This window comes from Melanaphis sacchari, unplaced genomic scaffold, assembly GCF_002803265.2.
Source record: "Melanaphis sacchari strain LSU unplaced genomic scaffold, SCAv2.0 Contig19_pilon_pilon, whole genome shotgun sequence".
NCBI lineage: Eukaryota > Metazoa > Arthropoda > Insecta > Hemiptera > Aphididae > Melanaphis > Melanaphis sacchari.
In genome coordinates this window covers 802,093-813,628 of record NW_020270975.1, presented here as the reverse complement: position 1 = coordinate 813,628, position 11,536 = coordinate 802,093, and the positions used below count along the sequence as shown (strand labels likewise).

Here is an 11,536-nt window from a genome sequence, read left to right as displayed (position 1 = left end):
AAAATAAATAAATACACTCCGAAACGGTTATCAAGTGTCTAGTTATCAGTCATCGTCCAGTGAATATCGATTCCTGACCTAACCAGGCGGATTGCCATACCTCCTGACGACGACGGTGTTGTGCTGTTTAGTACGCAAAAAAGTTTAAGTAGAATCGAGCGCTCGATTTCTTAAGCGATCACCATTGAAAATCCATTTAAACGCGTTTGAACCTCCCAGATAGGCGATGTGAGCGTAAAGGAGAGATGTTAAACGTATTATGGAAAATGCATGTCAAATGTTGGCATAATTTTTTTTTAGTGAGCTTAGTAAATTTTTTAATCAATTACTTATATCGTATTGCTTAGCGTTTTACATTATTTTTATATCTGAATAAGTACCATTTATCCATTTTAAAAAAGTTCACACACCAATTTTATTTATTTAATAAATTAATTTTTTTTTTCATGTAAGATTGTAAGAAGCCTGTTATTAAAATATTATTTTATGTTTATATTTCTGAAATATTAATATTTATGTACGAAGGACAATAAATAATAATTAATTTAAAAAAGATATATTTTAATAATTAGTCTAGTTCTAGTACTTATTATTACTATTCATTAAATTGTAAACAGATTATACGATATTAATGAATTCACATAAAGTAAGTATACTTTAGTTACTTATGTATAGAAAAAACTAAAAAGAGCGTTTCTCATAAAAAAAAATTTGTATCACTGTTTTTGAATTCAATAAAAAAAATCTATATGTTTACATTATAAAAATTTCAAACATTTAAATTTAAATAAATAACTAAAGGGAAAATTGTGGGCGAGCATGCTGACCTCTATTTATAACTAATATTTGTGTATATAAAAATAGTTTCGTCATAAACTTTTATTTGACAAAGAATAGTTTAATACATGATTCATTATAGTAAAATAAATATTAATTATCCTTTACTTTATTAGTTGAAAAAAGCTTTATCAAAAGCAGAAAAAAAAATAAAAGAATATGAAAAATTGACATCATTACAATTTTTGAGTAAGTAATTTATTTAAGTTAATTTTTGTAAATAATAGGATCAAAACTAAATATTTTAATTTATAGTTAAAATATTATTATTTAATTATTGTATTTTAACTTTGATTTCATAATAATTATTATAGTTTAATATTGAATGAAAAACCGTTCAAGTGATGTCTTATAGAAAAAAAAAAATACACAGTGGTGTATTGATAAATAAATTTATGGGTATACGCACTTAAAATAATAATAATACAATAGTATAATAGTATTTGATAAGCTTTATCTTTTATTATAAAAACTCGCTCTTCTCTTCAAATACATGTATCAATATATAAAAAACTTATGACTAGTACACCTTTGAAATTTAATTTCGGTAATTTATTTTTCATAGTTTATAAATTTATTTACTTTATCCAAAAAATATTTAAACAATTGTGAATTTTTTTTTATGTTAAATCAAAATTGAAATTTTAGTGATGAACAGGATGTAAACAGGTAGATTTGGTTTGAATGTGAGTAGTATTCTGACAGTTTGAAATTCAGAGGAATATCCACAATGGACGCATACATTTTAATCTTCTATAATATTGGATGCTAATATTTAATATTTGCACTAAAAAATATGCATGCTCGGCAATTTCCGAATTTCAACGGGTTAAGGCTTTTTTTGAACAATATAATAGTGTATATAATAAAATAATAATTGTATACTATTATTATTATTATTATTATTACTTATTTTATACTAATAAATTATTACTGATTATAAACTAGAAGCTTACACCTACCCATAATACATGCATTTTCAGTTGACGTATGCCCATAATAGACGAACTTTCTATAAGCTATACGAATAAATCCAAAAATAGTGATCTAGGTACTTACGTATACCTTCCAATACACCACTGGTACTGAATGTGTTAAATTTGTACTTAACAATTAATTAAAAAAATTGAATGAATTAAAACACGGTCATCGTGTACGTCATAATAATATACAAACCGCTCTTTATTATTAATAAACATTTAAAACAAATTTCGGTCGCATAACATTAACCCGTCAGCTTATATCATGACAGGTATGTGCGTGCGACCTATCCTTATTATAATTAATTACACGTGCCCGGGCCTCTCCACCACTTGTTGACGTCTTCATAATGTCGGGGCCCGCGTTCCGTGTCGTGGAGCATCGCGCACAACCGGCAGTAAAAACGCGTGTCTCTGGTTAACGTGCCCGAGCCTTTCCACCGGAAGTATTCGTTGTAAAGCTGATGGTTGCTGTCTAACAAATGCAAGTAATCGGCTAGTTTTTTTGGTGACTCGAAGTCGTCGACGTGTATGAATGAATTATTCGGCGCCATCAATTCGTAATCTTTCCGGCTTGGTCCCATGACGATCGGCAACGTGTCGTAACTGCATTTGTATATAACATATAATATATTGTATATTATTTATAGAACTATAAAAACTAGTTTTTTATAATAGTCTTGTACGTCCTAAATTTTGGCTTTGAATTTTGAGAACGCATTACTTCTAAAGAGTAGATAATATTTATTTGACATAAAATTGCTTAATAGTTACCTAATTAAACTAAATGTTTCTTTTTCAAATATAATTTTGATTTAATGCATTTTTTTCTATTTTGATAGTAGGTATATAGTATAACAGCTGCAATTATTGAAACGATTGTCAACGGTTTGTGAGTAATATAAAGCTCAATTATTGATAAAATGTATAAACTGGCTTTTATATTTAAAATTTACATTTATGACTGATTAAAATAGCAAACTATGGTAAACTACCCTAGACTATAACGACCTAGCCAAAGGACAAAATTAGTCCGGAGTGTGTTAAATAAAGGATTTAATTTTTTTTTTTTAGTGTGTACCGTGCATACTTTTATAATCATTTTAGTAGGTATTTTTGAAATCATAAATATTGATTATTGAAAATTGATCGTATCTTATTTTTATTTATATTGAAAATATAAGTGTACAACTCGTCCTTAAAAATGAAATATAATTAAAACAAAAAAAAATATTATTATTAGAAATTTAAAATAATTTTTCTGTAATCCCCCTTTTTTATGTATAATACCTACAAACTGACAGTCGATCGTTATGTGTAAACGTTTGTCTTTCACGCTCAAAGTGATTTATTATAAGATCATCAAAAATAGACGTAATAATAAGGTTTCAATTTATTAAATTGTTTTATAAGATCTAATAGTAAAATATTATAAAGTTATTGAACTTTGAACTCACTTCAGAGCATTCTTGAAAAATTTTTCGGTTACATAATAAACGCAATGCGAGTTTTCAAAAGACAAATAGAATTTATAATCATTTTTCAGCATCTCAAAGCATTTATCATTTGCCTTGGGACATTGAAGCTTTCCGCATTTGCCGTACACATCGATTGAAATGTATTGGGCGAGTTGGTTTACGTAATTCTTACGATTGCTGTTCGGATTGCAGTTCGAGACGAACCACGCCACTTTCTTAGTTTTATTTTCAGCGTAATTTTTTTCCCCATCTTGAGACATAGATGAATTATATTTCATGAAATATCCATAAGGGGTTGGGATATCACTGTCCCATCGGTAGTTAGCTGTCCAATTGATTACGTGGGCGTCGCTTACGAGTTGAGTAGAATACGGAGCTTCAGTGTTAAGTAAAATCCAAATCTGAAGGACGAATGATAAAAAATATAACGCATACTGTAGTATCACAAAAAATTTCATCATTATTATATTACTACGTATTTTATCTATAACCATTACTTAAGAGCTTCGCGTATAGGAAAATATTTTAACCCTCTGTAGATCACACAAATTTATCAAATATATATTTATATATACATCTATTCTTATTACAATTTTATTTGATAAGGGTAACATCAAACATGAATACATTTGGATATAAAACGTTGCATAAAAATAGATCATTATAGTTGACAGATAATTTGTGATGCTACTTTTATAAACTACTAGCCAGTTAAGTTCCTTATCAGTATATCAACCATGAAATTACATCGAATAAACTTAATGTTTTTTATAACGATAGTTTGAGTTGTATATATTTTTAACTATGTTACTGTGATACATCTCCAACATTAGGAAAAAGTTGGTCTTTAAAATTAAATCTTTGATTTATAATGTCATCTAGTGATAGGCACTATCGAATAGTTAAATTTTTTAATTTAAAAACTATTAAAATTAGCTATTAATAAAAAAGTTTTAAGTTGTTAATTAGTTAATTGTTATCATACTCAATATTCGATTTATCTAATGGCCAATGTTATATATTATATAGTGTGTTTATTCAGTTTATTGTTTGTAAAATTAAACTATACATATATAAAGTATGTACGTCCGTGGAATTACCGATTTATCAATGCACACTCAATAAATTTATTTTTATAAACGCAAAATTACACTTTAAACAATATTTTTAATTTAAAATTAGCGGATGGTACTAAGTATCACCTGGCACCTTCTTATATGCGCCTGTGGTTTTCTTAATAACTGAAATATTCCAATAGTTCGAAAAAATAAAACTATTCGATAGTGTGATTCGAATAGTCCACTAAACTATTCGATCATGCTGTTCGAATAGTCTATCGAGCTATTCGAATTGTCTATCGAAATATTCGATAGTTTACCAGACTATTCGATACTTTTTATTAAAAAACTACTAAACGGTTATGTAAAAAACATTCGAATAGCTGATATACGATAGTTTATCCAAATTATCAAATACTATTCGATAGTGCCCATCACTAGTGCAGTAGTGCATATCACTAATGTCAACTAATAATTGCTAATAATTTATGGTATACCATGTAATGAACAAGGACTTCAAATATTTAAACTTAAGAATAGGAATATTTGATAGTTTTTACATTTAATCCGCGAATATTTAATTATTTATTTAATAAGTCTAATGGATGAGAAGGCAATATATAAATGTAGAAGGGTAAACAATTGTAAGGATTTAATCATTAAATTTTCGGATATTGAACTGTAAAAACAACGTTATATTAACGCCAAAATCAAAAATATTTCTATATGGATTAGTTTTTTGTAAACTTAATAAACGGAAATATTTATAAACTTTAAATGATTTAGTAAACGCAAATGCTAAATTACGTTGAATAAAATCGTTTTTGGCGAACAAGTGCCTTAATAGTTTGTTTACCTGATTGGGCGGCCTCTGGTACTTTGGGCGTTTGTAAAAATGCCTGAACATCACCGCGTCGACTTCTGGACCCAGTGACTTATTTAAGGTCAACCAACATTGACTCACGGGACATCCAATGAATTCACCCTGGTCAGCTTTAGGCGTCTCCCATGTAGCGCCAGGGCCTGTATAGATTAAAATCCGTTTGATTGGTGTCTCCAGGTACTTGTATCCCTTAGGTATGTAATATAATTGCTCTTTAATTCTGTCGCCTCTTGGTAACTGTTCCGGCCACACTAATCTTGAACTAGTGAATTTGTTATCGGTACCTAAATTTAGTGCGACGTTTTACGAACGAAATTAATCAAACTTTAATATTATTATATGCTAGTTGGGCATTAGTGGTATCTTACAATCTGCATTACTGACGGTTAAGTTGGGATCCTGCTGAAAAACAATTGAGAAAATTTATCTGTAACTGAATTGTTTTTATATATACATAATCTTATACAATTCATATATATATACTATACAAGGGCGCCCATTTGGGGGGGGGACAAGGGAGAGACATATTTCCCCCTTTGGAAAATGTTGAAAATTAATTTGATTTAAATTAAATTGTAAATCCCTTCATATCTCATGGACATAATTCAAATTTAACCTTACCTATTTAATATAATACCCAGTTGATAATAATTAGTTTTATAAACAATTTTTTTAGTTGCTTACACTTACTTTTCTGAAATAAATCATATTCATGTAAAATAAACTTATTGATGTTAACACAAATACTATTATGTATCTAATAATTATTAGCAATTTATGTTTGGTGTGATGATTCAAAAATTTTATCTCTGTCATCTTTCAGCTAATATTAAAATATTAAATTTATTCTTAAATTAATCGAGACATGATTATTAGTGTTGATACTTAAATTAATAAAACTTTAGCTACAAACGTTTTACTTACTTAATACAAGCACAAAATATTATACACGATTCTATGTAAAACTGTTATATTGTAGTCTATAGTTAATAAGTACTAAGTAGAACTACAGTTTCAATTGGCAGAACACGAACACCTGTGTTTATTTAATATAAATTTATTCGAACTGAAGTCAAATAATAGTAATGCAATAAATTAATACCTGTTATTATAGTATAAATTATTATGAAATATATAGTAATAGTTATTAATTAATTTATTGCCTATACAAATGTGTAAAGAACAGTAAAACAGTGTGGAAGTGTGAGTTCATAAGTAATTACTTAATTAATAATATAGTTAAACAATGCATAATATATGGAAAAGCGTAAACAATAATAAAACAGTTATGAGTTAAGACTTAATAATATTGGTTTTGTAAATTTTAAGAAAATAGGTACTAAGATAAAGGAAAAGACAGAAGGTAGAACCTAATATTGTGGTTTTACTGTACCTAATAAGAAATGATGGTATAATGTTTAATGTTGGTACTTGTATAATTATACATAATATTATAAATGATGACAGTAATGTAAGGATAAACAAAACAAAGTTGCTTTGGAAATTTTCAAAATCAAAATTATACAAAATAATTTTCAAATAATAATTGATGTATTACCTCTTATCGTTTTAAAGGTAGTATTAATACCTGCTAATTACATTGAATTCGTCGTGTTTAATTAATTGATTCATTAAAAGTCAACTAAATTGTTCGTTGTTGGTCGCCTTCTCGGACAAATACAAAGTGCAAGTGAGATTGAATCAACGCTTGCAGAATGAATACGGGTCGCCATTAACTTGTATTATGTATAAGACAAGTATTATGTCTACCGTGGTTTCATTACAGAGAGTGTGGACGTTAATAGCTTTATTTGAGAAGTTTTCTAGTATGTATTTAAATTGGGAAAATGACATTGGAATTTCATCATTTTTAGAAAATAGGTTTAGGACAGATTGAAGAGGGTCATCAGTTATTATATTTTCAAGTGAAGTGCTTTTTTTAAACTTTTTATTTGGTTTTTTAAGTTTTTCCTTAGTGTTTTTAGATTCAATTAATTTAGTTATTAAGTTTTTTGACGAATTTTGATTTCCGTTGGTTGAGTATATTTCGGGTTGATTTGAAGTTGAAGGTGATGAGGGGCAGCTTGATGATGGAGGAGGTCTTTTGATTTGTATATTGGGTAGGCTTGTGGTAATATTGGTGGGTACACTTGAAGTTTTATGGTTGTGACTGTTTTTGGGAATGTCGTTATCATATTCTTCGATTTTGTTGTTTTCTTGAGTAGAGTTTGGACAAGTACTGTAGGTGTTTTCTTCTATTGTTGCTTTTTGTGAGATTATTGTGGAGGTGTTCATAGAGTTTGATTCTTTTTTTACAGTAATTGGATGTATGACCGGTTTGTTTACATAGGTAACAAGTGAGTGTATCGTCAGTTAAGAATTCTGAAGTCAGTGTTATCATATTTAATTATTAGCAATCCGGGTACCTTTTCTATATCATCAGGATGAATATATACCTGTTGCCTAAAACTACTGAGAGTTTATCTTGGAAGTCGACTTTTAAAAATTATATTGGACTTATTGGAGATAGTGTTTTAATAGGTATTTTCTGATAGAAGGTGCTCAGTGATTATGTCATGTGGTATTATAGGGTGTGCGTTGGATATTATGAATCGTTTGGCTAGATTAACTAGTCTTCTAAATAGTATTTAAATTTCATTAACTGATATAAGTGCTTATTAAAACCAATTATGTGTTATTGGTTTTCATATTAGAGTGATTTCACCTATTATCAAAGTTAAAGGTTAAAATGTTACTAGAGATGTAAATTTAATTTTTTTGCTGATATTTTAATTTTTAAGCTATGTATGCGTATTTTAAATATTATTTAATGTTTTTTGTATTATTATCTTGCTTAAAAATTAAATTATTGAAAAAAATTTAACGCTACTATAATGGGTAAATTCACTTTATTGTTATAAAGCTGACATCACAAAAATAAGTTCTACTAACCACTAATTTACTATTTTATCTTATAAGATTGAACCACGCCACTTGTATGTGTAGCATCCTTTTATAATTAGTGATAAAATATTAGATAAAGATTGTGGTTAAACAAAAATAATAGTTAAATGAAAAGTACTTTATTGAAAACAAAATCAAGGAAAAAAAACTTTAAAACAGAGGTTGTAATTTTTATGATACTTTTTATATTTAATTAAGTTCTGTTAGATAATAGGAATAATATAGGGTAGGTAACCTAGATACTAAATACAAATTCATAACCTTATAATAAAAAATCAATTACGATGACGACAAAAAAGTTGTATCCAGCCCAAAAACATATCAATGCTAAAAAAAAGTTTAAAAAATATCCAAGAGCCGGGTTCTGACCAGACTTGGATACAAAAAAATGAAATTCATGTTGATTAACTGTATATATGTATACTACATGATACACTTCAATCTTGATATTAAAAAGAATAGTTATTCAAGGTGAGATTTTTTTTTTTAATTTAGCAGAAGTCTAGATGGTGTTGAAGTTAAATTTGTTAACATCTTACCGGATTTATATTATTATATATCAATAGAACATATTATTATTGCAATAGTATGATTATTTTTTTTTCATCTTTCAAAATATTTTAAATTGTCAGTAATCGATAAAATACAAAATTAACCGTGGCATACTAGTGCCTGCTTTTGTGTGATATGGTTTTTTTTTTAATCTCATTTTGTCGTATACGACTTCCACCGATTTAAAAAACCGGTTCATAAGGACTACTCCCCTGCTCCCAGTCTAGTTACAAGCACGTTAAAGCCTTACAACTTTAACAACAGAAAGTCATTAGGTTTTTCCTATAATTTTCGCAAAAACACATCATTTACGATTGCTTCAACTTTCGTTTATTGACCACATTGCGACATGGATTAATGCATTGTACGAACCGTCGAGAAACGGTCGTAGGACAAAAAAATTAACAACCTAACAATGTGCGTGATATTCTATGTGTAGTGTTGTGTGTATTATATATTTACATTATTACTGGACCAGACAATTTAATCGCGCGTCCGGCAAAGTCGTTGAAACGCTGCACGTTCAAACACGACCTTTAATCAATTACGACGTTTCCTTTCGAAACGCATTTATGTAAGCTTAAAATTTTTAAACCTATTGCAGCGTCCCGACAGTACGAACGAACTACATCATTATTATATATATTAGTATTGTTAATTCACGTACGGCCGGCGATGAATCGCGACCGTAGGTACGACGGTATACAGCGTGTGATTCGTGGCGCAAGTCGCATATGTTCAATGAAGTGAGGCGAATCCGGCGATATTTTTGTATCGTCAAAATTTCGATTTAACACGATCAGTATTCCGATCGAATGTGCCGCCCAGTCGTGAACGCGATACTATTGTAATTCGTAATAACAATAATATTATGTTGCCACGAATATCGTAATACATTGCGGAAGAGTAAAAATGTCCTTCTTATAGCTTGAATTTATAATTTAAATGTCATGTATAATATGTATACCTATCTCGTTTAATTTTAGATATTTGCATACGCTATAGGTATACATATCGTGTTGTTCTGTCAGTTGTTACCGTCGTAATCGAGCGACACGCGTCAAAACTATATGATCATATTATATGCTCCAAACTTACGACTGTTCCCAAAATGACAAAATCAATTGAATTACCACTTTTGGCTTTAATGAGGGACATATTATAAGCGGGTATACGCTTGTCTGTTTTACACAGCGTTGTGTGAACTGTGACCCGAATATTAGTGTATTAATTATCTACCTAAACAAATTTGGACTCAGAGTGTATTACTTAAGTTATAGGTTATGAATTCCGGGACCAATAATTAGTGTCGAGTATTTATCTCAAAACACGACTACAGTAAACCACTTCCTTTGATTAAATAAAAAATTATCTCACGGAGTAGATAAAACCCCCACGTGAAAAATCATAGTAGCGAGTTAATGGTCTCGTGTCTACTTTTCTAGGTTACACAAAAGTTTATCACATTGAACTTCAGAGAACATTAAACTAATAATTTGTGCAGTATATAATAATTAGACACTTACTACAGCGCTTATAAACATCAATAATAATCTATAGTAAATAGAAAATACGGACGTAGACGTACAATTCTATTTATAATGTTTTAAGCTGCAATTTCATTAACAATCATTATTCTGTGGTTAATATTATTTTAGTTATTACCAATATCTAAAGCGTAATAGGCAAGTAAATATTTTGATGTTTTCGTTAATGTGGTTATAAAAATCGCTTTGACACAAAATAAATAAATAAAAGTATTTGATGAAGACTATAGCCTAGTCTAGACTTACCTTTGACGAATAAACTAAAATGTATATTAAATAGTTTAGTAAGTAAACTTATATACTTAAGTGAACATAAAAAATAATAATTTACAGTAACACTTACTGTCAAGTATTTAATTGATATAGCTTATGACGATTACCTATCTATTATGGCTTCCGCAACTATATATTACTATACTATACCTATCTATTAATAATTAGGGACCGGATTTATATGCACAAAAAATCTTCAAAATATGCTTCTAAAAATGCTGTAATATGCTACAAAATATGCAATAAAAATTGAATCAAAAATATTGATTTAAATAAAATCTTGTAAAAAATAGGTATTAAAAAAACCTATATATATTAATAAATAGATATGTTAATACATTTGTCGTGATGTACCCCTGTAATATACTATTATTAATGTTTAATTTCAATTCAAAGCTACAAAAAATAAAAAATAAAAATTTATTTTTTGATACTCGATTAACCTTCATAACCGTCATAGCGGTAGACGCTTTTTGTATAATATTCGATCATGAGCGGTTATCGTTTTATCAATTTATTTCATTGAAAATCTCGTTTATCGACTTTGCGTATCATTAATATTACAAGCCCCATAGACGTCATCATTAAGGGGAAACTATTAAATATCACTATATCATGACCAAAAGGGTTGAGGGGACTCTATTCGTACGCAAAATCGCGGTTACTTAATATTTTTTTACAATGATTTATCGGCGACGGATGTGTAATTGTCACGTGTGTAACGGTGACGGCAATCGCGCCGTATACTGCGCGGTTCACGCTGGCGTCGCGATAGACCAATCGGCGAGTGTGAAAATTACGACGACACGAAGACGTTCGGGTTGAGGGGAGCTGCGAGCTTTTGCATAACAAGACGCTCGTCCACAACGGCGGCAACTGCTGTAGTGTCAAAACAATAATAGGCAATTTTGATACTCGCGTTGTTGTACGAACGTATCGCGTTTTTCCGGCACACAGCACACCC

The 11,536-nt window shown here is 29.1% G+C and overlaps 1 protein-coding gene across 1 annotated transcript; it reads right to left on the bottom strand.

Annotated features, from left to right (window-relative positions):
* Positions 1-2,001: 2,001 nt before the first annotated feature.
* On the bottom strand, positions 2,002-5,951 carry LOC112592960 (glycoprotein 3-alpha-L-fucosyltransferase A-like). Its single transcript, XM_025337135.1, has 5 exons — positions 5,927-5,951; positions 5,605-5,638; positions 5,210-5,520; positions 3,275-3,696; positions 2,002-2,423 (listed from the first exon to the last, which is right to left on the bottom strand). Exons 1-5 carry the CDS (start codon positions 5,948-5,950, stop codon positions 2,120-2,122), a joined length of 1,095 nt encoding a protein of 364 aa, XP_025192920.1. The 5' UTR covers position 5,951; the 3' UTR covers positions 2,002-2,119.
* Positions 5,952-11,536: the final 5,585 nt, after the last annotated feature.

Excerpts from the sequence above, each read along its gene's own strand:
- LOC112592960 (XM_025337135.1), bottom strand. The coding sequence starts at position 5,950 with ATGAATATGATTTATTTCAGAAAA. Across the intron at positions 5,639-5,926 it reads ATATGATTTATTTCAGAAAA|CAGGATCCCAACTTAACCGT; the intron begins GTAAGTGTAAGC and ends ATTGTTTTTCAG. Across the intron at positions 2,424-3,274 it reads TTTTTCAAGAATGCTCTGAA|TTACGACACGTTGCCGATCG; the intron begins GTGAGTTCAAAG and ends ATACAAATGCAG.